Consider the following 19,194-nt stretch of genomic DNA (forward strand, 5'->3'; position numbering starts at 1 on the left):
CACATCAGTGGAATATCCACACTCCCAAAATGATGAACGACAGCCTGGAACTGGAACAGCACTCGGTAGAGCACATACCTCCGCCAAGCTGAACCTTCTACCTTTTGCATCCCACTGATAGGCCGGATCTGCATCCGGATCTTCACTAAAATTGAATCATTTCTTCCTCGTCACAACCCCGTCCCGTCCACCAAGTTTTGTCCAAACCCATCCATAATGTTTTGAGATGTCCTGCTCAGGGACAAACAGAAGACAGGGGTGAAAACAAAACCTCCATCCACCTTCGGTGACGGAGGTAATAAAGCATGAAGGTCCCTTACACTCACGATTTGACAATTTTTCTTGTTGACCATTGATGCTCACTTTTCCTCTTCATTTGACTTGCGTATTTTAAAAATTGTTAAAGTGGTCTCAGTGAGACTCAAAAGTCGAGCAAGTCATAATTTTTTTTTCCTGACACACTAATACGTACTTTGTATATGTACTTAACCTCTAGTTTCCTTGCATAATGTAAATTTCATTTTAGAGCTAGCATCCACAAGTACAACTTACATATGACATATTAATACAATTATATTTAACAAGTACGTGCCCATACGTGCAAAAAAAATAATTAATTAATTCAAACCGCGTGCCAGAAACAACAACCACACAGGCCGTTCCTTCGCGCTCGCGTATCCGTATGTGCGTAGCCGTACGTGCGTGGCCATACGTGCAAAAAAATAATAAAAAAAATTCAAACCACGTGCCAGAAACAACTACATAGGGTGTTCCTTCACTCTCGCGTGGCCGTACGTGCGTAGAGTATGTGCAAAAAAATAATAATAATAAACTTTCAAACCGCGTACCAGAAACAACAACCACACAGGCCGTTGCTTCGCTCTCGCGTGGCCGTACGTGCGTGGAAAAAAAACAAACTTTCAAACAACCACACAGGACATTCCTTTGCTCTCGTAAACGAGGACTGGATTGGGGCATTGTGTTTATCTATAAATGCGCATAAGAAATCGAGAAATTATTACAATACACGAAGTCATCACTATCCGGAAGTCCGTACGTTGTAACCCGTAATGGGGAACGCGGCTGAGGATCTCTTCCCCAACGGCCACGCCTACGCAGCAATGTGTCCTGTCATTGGTTTGGTAAATAAATGGCCATAACTTGGGAAGCACTTGTCCGATTAATATCAAACCTTGAAAAGGCACATACTCAGGTTCCCCAGCAATATACCTGGCAAGTTTCAATTAGATCGGACCAGTGGTTGTCGAGAAACAGCAGTCACAGACACACACACACACACACACACACACACACACACACACACACACACACACACACACACACACACACACACACACACACACACACACACACACACACACACACACACACACACACACACTGCTGGAATTATGGATAGATGTACTTACAGGCTCAAAGGCCTTCCATTTTAGAAGAAACCATTTGACTTGCATATTTTTGAGGAAGAAGAAGAGCGGTGCATCATTCTTGGTGACAAGGGACATACCTCCCGAGCAATTTCTCCAGGTGGTTGTTTCATCACATCCCGCACGGTACACACGATCGAGTCGCAGTGCAGGGTGCCGATGGCTCGTACTAACTCGACGAGCAGCATCTGCTCCTGGCTTGCCCAGGTGGTCACCTCCAGGGTATCACGAGTGCACACGATCGGGTTGAAGTCAAACACGACGGTACGTTTTTCACAACAAATTTCACAGGATTCACAACAAAAATTTTTTTCATCAAAAGCACCATAACCGTCTCCATCAGCAATTGGCAGTATTGTTATCACTCTTTTGTCATTTCTGATGACGTTACCACCAATCACGTACATAGCAAGGGCCTGCGGCCATACCTTGACACGGCTGACAGCTCTATGTTGTCGCCGTCCATCCCAAACTCGTGCAACAGCCGCCAGAAACATGGCACCATGCTGCAAGCACAAAGGACTCAGCAATGCCAGGAGCTTTTGGCGTAGGATCTGGGGAGGAAAGTGGAGATGCAGAAGAAGGGGACGAAGAAGGTATTGACACAGTACGATTCCAAACAAAAACAAAAAAAACAATCCCTCAATTGTGATTTGACTGTGCACCGAAAATTTGCCATATCACTGTGGGACCACAGAATACTGGCTTTGCTGCATTTGCAAAAGAGAATGATTTTTATCATTCAGTATGATCAATTTCTTTCACATTTATCTGGGACAACATAACAGGATAGTTCAGTGATAGCATGCTAGCCTTTGACTTCCTTTGTCTGGGGGTTGAATATACGTACTTTATAGGCAGGGAATTGCAGCATGGAGTATTTCAGACTTCAGAGAGGACATTAAGCTAACTACAAACAATTTGGTTGTGAAGAGTCAAGATCCCAAAGTAGCATTCAATCAGAGTAGGCAATCATCAACCAGTACCTGAGTCAAATCCCAAATTCCTGCCTCCTAATTCTCTTGCAAAATCTGTTGGAATAACCTCAATTATGTCAAAAGATAGGAATAACAAGGGCTCCAGGCAGAACCAACCTCAAATCTGCAAAAGGCAACTTCGAGAAGATTGACGATAGTCATTCCCTTCTGGATACATAAACACTTGAAAGGACGAACATGAGAAAGACGTGCCCGTCTCAACTGCTCAGCTGTGTTTTCCATGAACTATAGGCCTCAGACCCACACCTCCTGTGTTTTTTCCTCACCTTCGTCGAGCCGAGGTTGATGGTGGTGGCAGCAGGTAATCCAGACTGCATCACGTGTGCACCTTCTGCCCCTTGACTATCAAACAAGCTCATCAATCCCCAAAGGGAAGAAGCAGTCATGATGACCGTTGGCAGAGATGGTAGGAGTGCGGCTCGGGCCTCATTTAAAAACTTTGAGTTGCCCTGAGTCTGTGGAATTTAAAGGCAAGAACAAAGTGTTGAGACAACATGATGACAAAACACAACTTAACAGGTGCATTTGAAAAGGGTTGGAACCTGGTTGGGAGATGGGAAGGAGTCCAGGAGGCAGTGGTGAACAATGGTAGTAACACCCTCGAGTAAAAACACGATGTAGTCCAGGGGTACGTCTTGGAGCAATACAGAGGGTCTGAAAGCCAACAGAAAGAAGAGAAAAATACAAATAAATAAAGGAGGAAGGAAGAAGAACAAATCAAAAACTTATCTGTGAGATGCCAGAAAACAAGTGATACATTTGAAAGCAAACAATCACCGACGTCTGATGCAAGTCACAAAAGAGCACAAACCCACCGGCTGGAGCACAACCCAACTTCCCACTCCAACTGTGCCACTACAGCATCCAGGTTGTGGCAGAGTTGTGTTGTTACGGCGACAGATAACCGACCCAACACCTGTCCCAGGTATGGCAGTGATGATGTCACCATGGCGATCCAGCATAGATGTGCAGAGCAGGACTGCGATTGGATGGAAAGTGCGTGGAGAACAGTCCAGCCAAGCATTTCTTGCTCTGTAATTGGTCGGCTGGGTTCGTAGCGAAGCAGTGGAACAGAGGGCTTCCGCTGTTGCTGATGGTGGCGTGGTTTGTGCTGCTCCGCTTGCTGCGAATTTTGTTGCTGCTGCTGCCCTTGTTGTTGCTTGGATTCAGGTGCGCATAACTCCGTGAAACCAGCATCCGGGTCTTCGGATAAGCTCAAAATGCGATATTCTAGGACAATCAAAGCCTGTCGTTGGGATGAAGGGTGATATGACTCGACTTGTTTGTTCTTGTAATCGATGAACAACAAAAACAGTTTCACAAAAGTCACAATGATATGCAGTAAACCCTTAAATATTGCAGGTTTGAATATCACAGTTTGACAAATCGTGGGCGACTTCTTGATGGACCGATGTACCGATTTCGTTATCTCGGAATTTAATTTCGACCAATCAGCGATTTTTGAGCTGAGCTATGATGGTTATTTCGCACCACGATGCTTTCACGCACCGTTAATAATGGAATGGTGCTGAAGTATAAAATGAAAGACAAAAGTGATTCTTTCAATTTTACTTATTCGCTGATTTACAGGGGGCAAGTTTATCTGTTTGAGTGCTGAATTTTCCAGAATGCAATATGAAACAAGTGGTGCCAGGCACAACAAATCCCACCCATTTAAGGCATAAAGTTATTTTGGGAATCAAATTTAAATTAGATACATCCTTAACCTGAATGTTGATTATAAGGAATGACCGTTTTTACAGCCATTTTTCCCTGCTGTGCAGGGGTTTGGCTTTTTCTTGAGGCAATGTTTTATGGCCGGATGCCCTTCCTGACGCCAACCCTGGTCGCCTCTTACGACACACAGGGATATGGTACACCTATTCTAACCGGGGCATACACCGGGACCAGTACACTGGCACTCATTTTGCCGACCTCGGAAGGATGACAGGCTGAGTCAACCCCCTGGTGTTAATTCAGCAGCCAACGGGGCTTGAACTCAGGACCCTGGGATCCCAAGCCGCCACCCTAACCACTAAGCCAACACCAGGCTTCACGTTGATTATAAGGAATAGAATAAGGAATATTTTAGTCTTAGTTTGAAGTCAATTAAACCATTTTTGACGAAGTTATGACCGTAAAATGATTTTGATCTTTTCGTGAACTTGACCTTGACCTTTGATCCAATTGGACCCAAAAGTTAATAGGGTCGTCCAAGGTTCATTGCCCACTTGTAGATTAAATTTGATAGTGTTTGCTAAAGCCGTTTTGCCGTAAAGTTGCGAACAGACAGACAGACAAACAAACAAACAAACAAACAGACAAACAAACCGGACGATTACAATATCCCGCTCCCTCCCTCCGGGGGGCGGGATAAATATGGTGTTTTTTGGGGCAAACTGAATAAAATGTCTGTGTTGTTTATAAGGCAACCACATGAACAAACAGTTAAATGGGAACAATCAACACAGACTGCTGAACAATGGTATGGGCCACATGCCTGGTGTTGGCTTAATGGTTAGGGTGGTGGGCTTGGGATCCAAGAATCCTGACTTCAAATCCCCTCGGCTGTTGAATTACCACCAGGCGGGGTTGGCTCTGCCCGTCATCCTTCCGAGGTCGGCAAAATGAGTACTAGCTTGCTGGTATCCTGTGTCGGAGTGGCGACCCGTCCAGGATTGTGTCCAATAGCCAAGGAGACTGCTAAGACAGCACCAACGCTCTGCACAGAGTATGATCCCAATGGATGTATGGACGTGGGCCACGATCGTGGCCAACAGCACCCAAACAGTTAATCGCTTCTGAACGTATAATCTGCTTCAACACAGCAGGAGACTTCACCGTAAAGCCAATATATATATTTATTTCACATGTTTATTTTCAATTGTTTCTTATGCAGCCTGTGGCTGCTGGTTGCATCATTCTGGAAGCGTGGCTGTGCGCCGATACAGTGCCCTTGTTACCAGTAGGGTGATGCTCATTTTACCGACATCGGAAGGTGTTATTTTAAAGGCACGGCAGGGGCTCAAACTCAAGACCCAAAGTTCTTAAGCCAGCCACCTCAAAACCTTTGTATTTTTATTTAAATTGTGATGTGTGTATTTTGGGCTGCCGCTGATATTTCTTTGTATTTTCTCGAAGCCCAAGAACTTAACCCACTTACTCCCATAGGGAATTGGGTTTAACTATCACGGTTCTGAATATCGCAGCATTTTCCAGGAACGCAACCCCCATGATACTTAAGGGTATACTCTATGTACAAACATTTTACTGCAATCTCAACAAACTGAGAAGCCATAGTTTCATCAAAATGCTTTTTTTGTTGTGGTTAAATCTCATGAAGCAAGGTGTTAATAACTTCTGTGAAGGACGATGACAACAGGATACAATGAGCAAATAATCATGGTAAATGGCATTTGAACCTGGGACCTCGGCATCTTGAGTTATGTGCTGAGATGGGAACAGAAAACAGGCCTCATCATTTCTTATATTTGGAATCCTACAAACAGTGAAAACTTCAATTATAATACCATCATCTTCGACAACAGTGAGGCACTCAAGATGATGATGATGATGATGATGATGATGATGATGTAAAACAATAGTTTTATGCAAACACAAACACAATGAGCCTCTCAATGGAAAGCCTTTCATAATTGCAATGTTTCTACTCGACTCATTTACTTATCATCCGATTTATCTCAGTGATTTTGAAACGATTTGTCTTTTTGTTTTCCTTCCGTTACTGATATAAAACAAGATTAGTAGCGTTTTTTTATTCACGTCCGAAGCAATACTGACTGAGAAGACGGCAGTGTCTGGGCGGGTTGAGCGAGAAGCTTTGCTTGCTATATCCTGGCAGGCCTCTTCAGATGCCAATGCACAGTGTAAACATGACTTAAGGTTCATGGAGGAGCTTGTACATGTACTTAGGGAAAGGACATTTTTAGACATCAATGTACATTAACAGGGATTACAAAGACTTTAAGAAACTAAAGAGTTCATAGAACACATTAACCTGCGCAGTGTTGAGAGAAAAAAGGACATGGGAAGGAGCATTGAAACTTTTGCTTATTGTGTTTCCGAGCACGATCTATTTCCGACGAGCTGCCATTTTGTTTGAATCTCAATATTCCCAAATGGTGAGAGAGCGAGCGGAAAATTTGATTGGTCAAGATGACATAAAATGGCGTAATGTTTTGTCCCAGTAATGCTAAACAGAAAGGTTGTGAAAGTGCCAATAAGGCAATTTGTGTTCTGCAGTGTTCAAGTATATAATTCAACTGAAAGAAAATAAATAAAATAGATTTTAAAAGTTGTAGAAAAAGAAAAATTCAGAAGTTCACCGCCATTTCTACAGCGTCTTTTACACCACTTTATTTAACACGGTACACAAGTTATTCGTGTCTGTTGTTTGTGTCCTTTTTGACGTCGCTAAAAACAGTAAGTTTCCTTTTTTGAATGATTTTCAATTCTGTTTGACTGCCAGATGGGCAGACGGAGTAAAATAATTACCTTACTCCTCCGTGCACATGCGTAATCGGGATGACATTCCGTACAAAATTCAGAGCCAAAGTATTGCTCAACTGCAGGTTCACACCACACAGTGGTATAATTGTCTCATTTGATTCCGTCGGGAATCAAAACCACTACAATGTTACCACAATTGAGCAAACCCTGCAAACATGGATGTCACCGGAACTCCAAAATTGACATGTGGTGGAAATAGCGCCACCTTTGGTGGTGGCTGGTATTACAACTACCCTTATCATTGATATGGAGTACAATATGTTGTGATCAAATTTTCATTCAAAAAGTGTCAAAAATTTAAAAGTGCATTACCGAGACTGTGCCACAGCAGCACACTGCCCACCTAAGGTGAGCCGAGAAGGTTACTCCCGCCCGGAGGAGGGGGGTGGGGTAGGGGTGCCTGCTAGTGTTGCTCATTAGCAAACACATCACCAGCTTTAAGTTTCCACGAAATAATATTCGGTAATCTCTTTCTGTTGGACCAATATGGACAAACCTGGATGCAAAGTAGTGGAAGTATGCGCCCATTTTGAACCCCAAGATATATGTGACATGAACACACCTGCAGCAGCTCCAGTAGCTGGGTCTGCAGCCCACTGGCATCAGCACTCTCATCAATAAGTATATCCACCGGTCGATTGTTACCGGGTGACTCCTCTTCTTCTTCATTTGCTTTAACCTGGATCTTTGAGGAAGTGATGATGCCTGCCATGACATATGCAAACAATGTACATCAAGAGATGTTATAGGCATTTACAGCCATTAACACATCGAGAAGCATAGCAACAATAATAACAATGCGTGCTACAACCTGCGCAGAGCTTGTGCCGTAGATGTGGGACTGCGACACCAGCCAGTAAGCAGTGCAGCAACACCCGCTGCATCTTGCATCGTGCCAGAAGATCAACCAAAAAGCTGGCATAGCCAGAACCGGAAACTGAGCCCCCTCCTGGAACGAGAGCTGAGCCAACCCCGGTTTCAACAATGCGCGCCAGAGTTGAGACAATGATGGTGAGGAGCTCGGCACTCAGCACCTGGAGCGATCATCATGAGGAAACAAATGTTTCACACCAATTGTATTGTGGATTCATCTTCAAAAAAATTTGAGTCTTCAAGTAGACAAAGGAAACCAAATTAGATAGCATCTGAAAAGGGTAATTCCTTTGATTAAATAATTGCACATCACAATTTGTCACCATGATCTACAAAACTAACTTTTTGATTCGGTTGTATTTGAAGGTAATGCACAAAAATCCATACAAGCAAACATACCTGCACGTCTCTGTTTTCAGCAACATCACGTGAAGATGCTCGGGCCTGACTGGGATAATGACTGCGCAGAAAGGCCAAGCAAAGTGACAGCAACACTTCGAGATACATGGCGCTACGGAACCCAACCGATCCAGCACCCTGTGCTATGACTGGTCCTGTTGCAAGCACATTCCATGAAGGAAATGAAAAATGAATGCCACATTGTTTTCGCTGAAGATTAAACTATGAATACTACTTCATACACTAAGATGCAACCGGAGTGAATTTGCCAGCAATATATATGGAGGCAATCATAGAATGCTGGTCAAGAAGTGGCTGCCTCGACAGAAATTACTGGGAAATTCAATAAAGTTGAAATGAATGATTAATGATGTGGTTTTATTTCATTTAATGATCGAAAGTGACAAAAATGATAATTATGAAATCGAGAAATGCTCAATGTTTGAAACTTGTTTCACTTTAAAGATTTTGGGACGACAGGATAGCTGAGGTAGCCTAATCACCTATGAGTTGTCTAGTCTGTGTTCAATTACCAACAGACTACAAGCTGTCAGCCTGGTACTTTGAAGGCAGGGCATTGCATAAAAGAGTGCGGCGTCCTTTGGAGAGACGTTAAGCCGGGTATCCTAACTGCTCGTGTTTGCTGGTGGACGTCAAAGATAACAGTACAATTCAGAGGGAGTCGGCCATTGTGCATAGATAACCTGTGCAAATTCCAAATTCCCACCCTAACCTGGCCCGGAGAAAAAATGGTCACTGCCGAGTCAAACATGGTGATTGATTTGATCTTCAAGGTCAAAGAACAGATGAGAACCGATCGGATCAGAAAAAGGATTTTATGCACTTATGCACAAATTACAATTTGTCAAATATTCAAATCGAACTGCTTGTTTTCAGGAAACAACCTTTTGCAGACCCATCTTTTTTGGTAATGATATATGCATTTACCAGGTGCAATGGTGTAGAAGTCCCTGCCAGAGAGAGCAGCATGGTGTCGTGTGAGGAGGTCCTGCAGCCAGGACAGACGTGGAGAAGAACCGCTGCTCATGCCTGTTGTGGAAATGGCACTGACGAATGTGCTGGGATAGGCATAGAGTATGGCGCGCAGAGCAGTCAGAACGTGCACGACCCGGCCGGTGTCATATGGCTGATGGGGAGTAAACACAGAACTGCCGATCAGATTCAACATCATCTTAATGCAGCAAAAGTAATGAAACAGATGCTTTAAACACAGTACATAGTGAAGGAATGTGACAAACCTGCAGATAAAGGAGCACGTGCTGGTACAGGGGGTGAACCATCGGGAAGGTGTGACCTTTGCTTTGTTCAATCAAGCCAGTGACAGAGGTTTGTGCTCTGTGTTTCTCACTATTCATGCTCTCTTTATTTCTGTCCACTTCACCATCAACATCAACAATCCTTTCATCTTTATCATCGATAAATGACTCACCACCTTCTGCTTCTCCTGGGATGTACCAGGCCTCCAAACTTGCTGCATCACCACCATAACCTCGTGGCACCTGCCAAGCTGAATTGGCACCACTTCTGGGACTTGAGTCCAGAGCACCTGTGGATTTGTGGCTACCAACAATGGGCCTCGATTTATCCACCAGGCCTTCTTTCCATGCCTCGGCACTCTCCCCGGTGCCATCAGGTGTGAGGGAGGTGGACACAACATCACTACCTTTGTGCACACAAAGGTCAGGCAGGCTACTGGGCCGAACCAGACCGTGTAGAATGTTGCCTTGCCATGGCTCACCTTCCTCTACATCTCCACAGTGCCGTTCAGGGCTCGATGCCGTGGATGATGGCTCGCATTCTGAAGATGTCAATGAACATTCACGTTTGCAATCTTCACTTTCCTCCTCCTCTTCTGGCTCATCATTTTCTTCCTTATTCTCTTCTCCTGATGATCTGTTAGATACCTGTTCAACATCTATTCCTCGAGATACCTCATCCACCAAAACCTCCAACACGTGTCCTACCTCTTCCTCATCTCTTTGGAAAGCTGGTGGAATGCCAACATGGTTGCTAACTGTTGACTGGGGTTGCTCATTCTCCTGGTCATCATTCAGGCTCTCACAGCTCGATTGTGGGCTTTGACTACTGCCAAGTGGATTTACTCGCAGGCTGACTGAGATCAGAGGTGGCATCGCATCCGTTCGCACACCCTCTGATACAACAGCACCACCCTGCTCGGTTGAGGCATGTACGCAGACTAAATAAATTGGGGAGGGGAGGAAAAAAAGAACCCATAAAACGAACAGGATCAATGTTACCAACATGATCATTCCAGTACTATCAATACTCAAAACTCACCGATATTTCCATTACAGCCATCATGATATGTCCTTGAAGAAAGTTCTACTTACTGCGCATTTCTGTGGTCGACTCATCCCCATCCCGATTGCTGGCATTTCGGTCCCACTTCTCAGTCACAACTTTATCCAAACCAGGCTCTCCAACTTCTATGGCGGCACTAGTTTTCGGCTGAATTCTGTGAACTGCATACGATAATGCTACTCGCTGAGTTTTGGGATGCAGCAATAACAGCAACAGGGGTTCAAGGATGCGGGGAATGTCGTGACGCTGGATGACTTGACGCAACCAGCTGAGGGCCACCGAACGAGAGGCATTGTCCCTTGCTGTCCACAGGCTCTCCAGCATCAGCAGCAAAGACCTGGAAAAGTTCCAAAAGTGATGGAGATTCATATACAGTATAATGAATGAAAGAAAAATGTCAGATCACTGAATTTAAGATACCTGGCAAGATCTGAGGGAAAGCTCACCTGTCGAAGGTTCGAGTGAATGCAGTCGCCTTTCCACGCTGCACATCTCGAGTCAGGTGCCACAACACGGCAAACTTTTTGTGTGCTTCCACGCGCAGTGCCTGTCAACCATTAAAAATATCACCCGTCAACTTGCATTTCAGCTTAACAAAGGTCGGTAAAAATGCAAATTGATATTATGCTGCATTTTATGAACCAAGCAATTCAAAACATGATGCAGAACGAGTTGAAAATGGTACAAGGACATGCCGTGATGTGCGAGGCCAAATCTCGGCTGATAACGTCCTCACACACAGCCGACCCACTCGCCAGCCCGTGGAGCTGCTGAAGAAGGTCGACGGCACACACTTGGTGCTTCGGTACCTCATGGGTGAGATGGACCCAGAGTATCTCGGCAACACGCTGTGGTCACAAAGGATCGGGGAACGAGATGGAAGTAAGGTTTGAATAGAGGTTAATAAAGTAGATGGAAAGAAAATGGTGAATTATGCAATTTTGTTGTGTTCTTCGAACAATCCTCACAATGTAACCGTAAAATAAATACTCGAACCTCCAAGAATGATCAATCATCCTTGCCCTCTCATATCCCAAAGTTCTCTTCCAATACATCCACTCCATTAACCCTGAACACAACATCCAATTATGTCAGGTCAGATTAGATCTATGACTTTCTACAGGCACCATGTAAACCTGTACCAACCTGTTCCATGGCCCGGTTGTCAGCGACTAAACCGTCTCCCCCACCAAGTTTCTTGGTGAGGAGGGTGTCTGATATGGACACCCAGCAGGATTTAAAACAAAACCTGTCAATGGGCATTGGAGCTCCTTGTGAACCAACGGTTATCCATATCTAGTGGCCAACTGTGTTTCTGCGGACATCCTCCTGCAGTTGTGTTGCTATTTATTAAGACGTTGGTGGCAGGATTTACAATCCGGCCACCGTAAAAACCTTCATTCCGCAAAACATACGAAAAGCACAAAAAAAAATTAAAAAAAATTTGAAAACCCACTCTGTGGGAGTACCTCCTGTACAGCTGCCCTTTGCAGGGCAGCTCACCAGATAACAGGATTGTGGAAAAGGCTTTGGGACCCCCACTCTTTGATGATGGGAGGAAAACCACGAGGTAACCTTCCTGGGTCAGATTGTGGTTGTGTGTGGCAGGGTGGTGGTGAGGTGTCGTCCACCAGACGGCGGTCTCCTTGGGTTAACCTGAGGCAGTCCCTTCGGGTGGGTGCTTGGAATGTCCTATCCCTAAGAGAGGATGATCACCTGTCTCTGTTATCATCTGAGCTCAAGCATTTGGACATCGGTATTGCAGCTCTCTCTGAGGTTCGGAGACCGGATTGCTGCGAGATCATGGCGGGTGGTAACACCTACTATTGGTCTGGTCACTCTGATGGTTACCATGCCCAAGGAGTTGCTGTAGCTGTGTCCAATAAGATGACTCTTTCCTGATAATTGAGGTAACACCGGTCAACGGGTGTATTATGACACTAAAGATTCGTCACTCCTTAGGTGTCATTTCTCTGGTCTCTGTTTATGCTCCAACTGAGGTGAGTAATCTCACCGTGAAGGACGTATTCTATGCCACACTCGAGTCTGTGGTTGATCAGTGCCACAGGTGAGATACTCTTCTTGTATTGGGGGATGTCAATGCATCGACTGGAACTGATAGGGATGGTTACGAGACGTGTGTTGGTCTCCATGGGTCTGGAACTGTGAACCAGAATAGCACTAAGTTCCTTGACTTTGCAAGAAGTCATTGACGAACGGTGGCTGGTTCATGGTTTCAGTGCCCACAGGCTCATCGCTGGACTTGGAATTCCAACGCTGGTGGTGTGGCAAAGGATATTAACCATGTGCTCATTGATTGTCGCTGCAGGAAGATCCAGAACTGCAGGGTCAACCGGAGTGTTCAGCTCCTCAATACTGACCACAGGCTTGTTGTCGCTACTCTGAAGTTGCAGCTTAAATCCAGGAGAATGGTACCCTAGGTACCGAAGAATGGTATCATCCAGCCTTGGCTGGATGTTAGCAAGCTCGAGGATGAGAGGGCAGCTGAGGAGTTTTGCGAACAGGCTGAGTGTAGAATTGGGGGGTTTGGGTGCTTTAGGGGAGCCTCAAGAGTTGTGGAGCGCCTTCAAGACCACCGTCCTTGATGTTGCCTGTGGATGTCTTGGAACTCACAGCAGGGTGAAAAAGAATTTTGTCTCTCAAGGGACACTGGATACCATTGAGCAGAGTTGCAGGGCCAGGCTGAATGGCAGAGCTGAGCTGTTCAGGGAGTTGAGGCGTAAAACTGTACATGTGCTGAAGGTGGTTCTTGACCCTGTGCTTTTTCTGGTTTTCATCAATGATCTCTCCGATTCACTGGAAAATCCCTCTTTATCTCTTTGCTGATGACTACACCCTCTGCCATACCATCTCTCATCATTCTGATCAGTGGGCAGCAGTGTTCACTCTTCACTCTCTTCACTCTCTGCAGACCTGGATAAAATCACAAGGTGGTGCAACACATGGAGCATGTCTTTCAATCCTGACAAATCCCACACCCTCACCATGTCTCTCCGAAAGAACCGTCTGGACCTCCTCCCCCCCCCAATCAGAATCAGAAACCACCCCCAATCTACCTTCTCAACAATCCCCTTGAAGAAGTCCTTTCATTCAAGCTTTTGGGTCTTACTATCTGCCATTATCTTTCCTGGGAAAGTCACATCTCCAAGCTGGCCCCCAAAGCAGTCGCCGACTGGGCATCCTATGTTGTACAAAGTCCTTCCTTGGCACACCTGAGCTTCGAACCATTTACAAAGCTTACATCTGCAGTCCGATAGATGAATGCTCCCCCCTCCGGGGTGGTGCGCTCCTGCCTTACACCTCGCTCGACTTCACATTGTGAAAACCAAGGCTTTTCGGATCATTAGTATCTCCCACGATTAAGCTGAGCTTTTGTGTCTCTCACCAGAGGCAGGTCAGTGGTCTTTCTGTCTTCTACTGTCTCCTCTCCGGCCTTGCCCCCTACCCCCCCCCCCTGCTCTTTCTGTGATCTGTGTCCCCTATATTTCATCAGGGCAATCAAGGTCCACCAAAAAACCCCTTCTGGTGAAACTACCAAAATGAAGAATCACTGATAAACTTCACCCTTTCATTCCTTTTTTTTCCCACCTCTGGAACAAACTCCCACACTCTCTTCAATCCCACTCTTCCCTCCAGGTCTTCAAATCAGCTGTTCATCACCATCTATCTTCCCCCATCCAAAACCACGATCTTTTCTACCCCCGCTAATCCACCTCAAACCCACCTCCTTGAAATTCCATGTTTTCCTTCCTGATAGTCCCTGTAGTACCATCTTGTTTACCCCGTGTACCACGCCCAATCCCTCTCCCTTCCACAGATATCCTATTGTCTTTTTCCCCACTATTTTGTGCTTCCCTCTCCCGCCCTTCTTGTGTCCTGCCTTGTTATACGTTTCTGTGTATTAGCTTTTACACGAGCCTCGACTTGGTATACAAATATTATGAATATATATATATATATATATATATATATATATATATATATATATATATATATATATATATATATATATATATATACATACATACATATATACATACATACATACATACATACATACATACAGTAATCCCCCGCTATATCGCAGTTCACCTATCACGCCCCCGGTTCATCGCGGGTTTTCCCTTGGAACCTAACTAATTTTTTCTGCGGATTTCCCCAGTATATCGCAGTAATAATGTATAAAATCTAAATTATTTAAGCAATAAATTATAACGCGTGGTGCTCGACCATTCACACAACGCACGAGACAAAGTTTCGCTTGTAAACTTCGAATATTATTTATATACATATATATATTGTTGCGGGGCCAGGTCTTGGTGGAGAGCACAACCACTCGGGGGAGCAGTTGAGTCAGCTCCACCGAACACACCGGAATTCAGGTCGTGACCATCGGATAAGTCCGGAAGGCACGGGTCCCTTCCAGGACCATGAATTACCAATAATTCGACCATGTGGATAGGGTTAATTGCCTAATTTCAACATACCTAAATACCCACGCAGTCCAACTACCGGGGAACCACACCCTCGGCCGACTTTGTCCGATCCGAGTCGCTGGTAACGACTCGTATCCGGCAGTGCCGGATTAAGCCTCGGCTGGCCCTAAGGCACATTTTGAAATTTTAGAGAATGGCCTGAAATTTTTAAATTGGATCTCGGGCTCATGGAAGTGGACGCCAGACAAAAGATGAACTGATTCAAGAACAAAATATTTAATACAAAAAAAGTCAAATATTAAATGTGAAAAGAATTTTTGGCCAGAATTTTTGGCTGGCCCAAAGGCACGTGCCTTGTCTGCCTAATGGTTAATCCAGCACTGGTAATACAGCGTAACCGAGCGGAGTTCCCAGAGCCGTGCCGGACCAAATGAACAATTTACTCTCGCTATCTCTCAATACACAGCGTGCCAAGCCAATGAAAGAAACGAGCTGGAGCATTTAACAAAAGGGATTTATTTATAACAATAATCGGGGAGGGGAGACACAGAGCAGAGTTATCACGAATAAAAGAAATGTAATATGAAAAGAAAACACTTAAACAGCTCTACTTAACAGACGGGGCCCACGGACACACACACACACACACACACACACACATACACCCAAAAGAACTGGACCCCGTCGGTCTATCTCGGTCAAGCCGGGCCGGGGTACCTGTCCGCTTCGTGCGGCCACACCGACTCCGAACCACTGGTGGGACTCGAACCCACGACTCAAAGTCCACAGCTTAGGATCCTGGCTGCTCGACGACCAGACCTGCCCTCCAAAGGACCGCAGACCAGCCAACCACGACCACGACCGTCTGCAGAACCCTCCGCAGTCGCCACGATCACACGGTCTCCCGTAAAACTGGTCCAGACCAAGCCAATCTCCGACCATCTGCCGCAATCGCCACGATCCTCCCAACTGCCGTACTCTCCTCTTTCTTGAGGAGGGAGGGGCTTCCTCTCCCTGCCACTCACCTCCTGATTGGACGGTGGGTTGTCAGGCGACTCGTGGCGGCCTCCCGATTGGCTGGGGCGCGTGTGTGGTGCTCGCCCTCCGCTCATTGGCTGGAGGAAACGCTCTCTACCCCTCCTCGGAGCGGAGCTTCGACCCGAGGCGACAAAGGCTCCGCCCACGTCCTCAGCCAAAAACATGTGCGTAATGGCGACCAGTCGAGTGCGGGAAGGTGGCGTTGTAGTAGTAGTAGCTGTAGTTGTTGTTGGTGTAAAAATCCTAACTATAAAATAATTCACAGCGCACGTACAATTAATCACCCATTAAACATAGGACGGGACCCTGCCTAGAAACACATACTTACCGATATAACTGATCTATAAGGACCCTGGCTGCTGTGTGCGATGGGTTCCAGATTCGTAACAATTTATATATATATATATATATATATATATATATATATATATATATATATATATATATATATATATATATATATATATATATACCAACTGAGGGAGCAAATAAAAAATTAGCACAAGAGTGAAGAGAGACTGCGATAATAATACTTAAAAACATGGCAGAGATTCATAGTTCATTCAGTAATCAGATGCTTATTTCATAATAACAAACCAGATAACTGGTTGCGAACCTGGAAAAACAACGTATCACGTGTGATGACGTCCACATGACACTGCGTGAGAGGTGGGACGATGAGCACCGCAACACGTCCATGGCTGGGACTGCACTCGGACATCCCGGGGGAGTTGGCACCACCACTCTCTCCAACTCTTCCTGTGGAACTGGAGATGGAGTGTGTGAGGTTCAACAGATCAAGAAAACAGCCAATGGCAACGGCCTGTGTTGGAAATGGATCCGGACCAAAATGGCAGGGCAGACAGCAGCAAGCCAGCAAGCTCTGCAACCACATTGGCACTGCATCAGGGAATTGTTCTGCGGTAAGGCAGAGGGAACGAGAGAATCAGGTTAGAAAGCAAAATGTGAGAAATATCAAGCACTTTGTTGGATAAACAATTATCCGTTTCTCACTTGCGCAAACATTCAGATGAAAACAGCTTTCTGACCTGTGCAAGATGAGGCTTCGTGACAAGGAGAACTCGGACTGCCCTCAGCAACATACACAGGAAAGCTACTGCACTCAAGGAAAAGCTGACACGCAGCCGTGAGAGCACCGACGTTGTTGTCAGTGTACTGACTGTGTTTCCTGCATTCCTTAATTCCTGGCAACATTGCCGTCCCATCGGCTTTCTTCCACAGTTCACAATTCCTCAGCCCATCATTGTTGCTTGCACCCACAGCAATGTCACGCACAAAGTTTGTGACAACGAATTCACTCCCAAGCACGTAGCGGCACAAAAACTGTGTGTAGAATCCCTGAAATAGTTCCACACACAACTGCATCGTCGTCTTTCCTGTCTCCGTCAAATCTGCAAGTCCCTCCCATCCCTCCTCTATCATACCTTCTTTGACTTTTGTTTCTTCCATTTTTTCTTCTTCTTCTTTCTCCTCCTTCTCATTTTTCTCTTGCTCTTCCTCCTTTGTTTCTCCCTCGTTTTTTCTGTGGCTCAAGTCCAGCACCTCTTTGTCCCTCAACTCGCTTGATGATCGTTTTGAATCTGCACCACAGTTGCTGCTACCCTTGTCAACCTCAAAATCTCGGACATTGCTCTCCGAAGCCTGTGTCACATGACCGCGTTCTTGCTGCTTGTTTTGTACACCAAGCGAATCTTCAACCTCTTCAGTTCCATGCCCAGTTGGCCTATGTGACCGACATTGAACAAAGTCTGAAAATCCTGTTTCAGGCAAAGTGGCAGCTGCTAAGGCAGAGATGGAAATGTTTTGAGATGTAGAGGAAGCTGGTGCCTAGAAGAACCAGAAGAATATATTAAAGAAAGTACCATACCTCACACCAAAAAAATATAGAGAGAAAGCATCTCAAAATGCAAAGCCCATCCGCATCTGCTTTGTACTCAAACTAAACTTGATAAAACAGCAGCTAAAAAGAAAAAAAGAAAAAAGTAAACTTTATTAATTCATGTTCTCCATATTGTCACAATAAAGGTTTGTTGAATATTTGAAGGCAAAAGCTCAAATGGTAAAGAGGTTACGGCCTGGACAGACACACTGAAGCTCAAATGGTAAATCAATTCCTCTTTATCTCTTTGATGATGACTCCACCCTCTGCTGTACCCTCTCTCATCCCTATGATCGGCAAGCAGCAGCCTCTTCACTCTCCGCAGACCTGGATAAAATCACAAGCTGGTCAAACACTTGGAACATACCTTTCAACCCTGACAAATCTCACACTCTCAGGATGTCTTAGAAAGGACAGTCTGGAAAACGCCTCTCTCCCCCCCCCCCCCATCTAGTTTCTCAATAATCCCCTTGAAGAAGTCCTTTCATTCAAGCTTTTGGGTCTCACGATCTGCCATGATCTTTTCTGGGAAAGACGCATCTCCAAGCTGGCCTTCAAAGCTTGTCGCCGACTGGACATCCTCCATTGTGCAAAGTCCTTCCTCGGCACACCTCAGCTTCGAACCACTCACAAGCTTTCATCCACAGTCTAATGGAGTCCTGCTCTTTACTCTGGGCTGGTGCTCCCGCTTTTCACCTTTCTCGGCTTCACGCTGTAAAAACCAAGGCCTTTCGGATCATTGGTATCTCCCACGATGAAGCCGAGTCTTTGGGTCTTTCACTCTTACCGCAGACAGGTCGGTGGTTTTTCTGTCTTCTACCATCTCCTCTGCGGCCTTGCCCCCTCCCTCGGCTCTGTCTTTTCTCTGCCCCCTCCACCTCTTCTACATTTCCTCAGGGTGCTCAAGGTCTGCCAAAAAAACCCCTTCTAGTGAAAATGGCAAAATCAAGAGCCACTGCTCACCTTCACTCTTTCATTCCTCTTTTTTTCCAGCCTCTGGAACAAACTCCCACACTCTCTTCAATCCCACTCCTCCCTGCAGGTCTTCAAAACAACTGTTCACCACCATCTCTTATTTTACCCCATCCACAATCTCGATCTTTTCTACCCCTGTTAATCGACCCGAACCCCACCTCCGTCAAATTCCCTGTCGTACCATTTTGTTTACCCTGTGTACCCAGCCCCATCCCTGTCCCTTCCCCAGATCT

At 45.4% G+C, this 19,194-nt stretch overlaps 1 protein-coding gene across 7 annotated transcripts in view; it reads right to left on the reverse strand.

The window, feature by feature from the left end:
* Positions 1–19,194, reverse strand: part of DOP1A (DOP1 leucine zipper like protein A) — an 87,110-nt gene that overhangs the window by 43,834 nt on the left and 24,082 nt on the right. For 6 of the 7 annotated variants that reach the window (XR_015052329.1, XM_085859349.1, XM_085859346.1 and 3 more), the window contains 15 exons: positions 17,136–17,934; positions 16,703–17,004; positions 11,287–11,439; positions 11,038–11,138; positions 10,621–10,928; positions 9,508–10,466; positions 9,197–9,395; positions 8,249–8,403; positions 7,788–8,010; positions 7,539–7,681; positions 3,262–3,692; positions 2,989–3,100; positions 2,713–2,901; positions 1,877–2,002; positions 1,529–1,663 (listed from right to left, as the gene is read on the reverse strand). Coding sequence is in view for 6 of the 7 variants with exons in the window: in XM_085859349.1 (XP_085715475.1) it covers positions 1,529–1,663; positions 1,877–2,002; positions 2,713–2,901; positions 2,989–3,100; positions 3,262–3,692; positions 7,539–7,681; positions 7,788–8,010; positions 8,249–8,403; positions 9,197–9,395; positions 9,508–10,466; positions 10,621–10,928; positions 11,038–11,138; positions 11,287–11,439; positions 16,703–17,004; positions 17,136–17,934 (4,335 nt within the window). In the remaining variant the exon portion in view is untranslated. The remainder of the gene's footprint in view (positions 1–1,528; positions 1,664–1,876; positions 2,003–2,712; positions 2,902–2,988; positions 3,101–3,261; positions 3,693–7,538; positions 7,682–7,787; positions 8,011–8,248; positions 8,404–9,196; positions 9,396–9,507; positions 10,467–10,620; positions 10,929–11,037; positions 11,139–11,286; positions 11,440–16,702; positions 17,005–17,135; positions 17,935–19,194) is intronic. The other variant, XM_085859350.1, reaches the window with a different exon arrangement.

Source organism: Eptatretus burgeri, chromosome 16 (assembly GCF_056783735.1).
Source record: "Eptatretus burgeri isolate ZD-2024b chromosome 16, Ebu_testis_v1, whole genome shotgun sequence".
In the NCBI taxonomy this organism is placed as follows: Eukaryota; Metazoa; Chordata; class Myxini; order Myxiniformes; family Myxinidae; genus Eptatretus; species Eptatretus burgeri.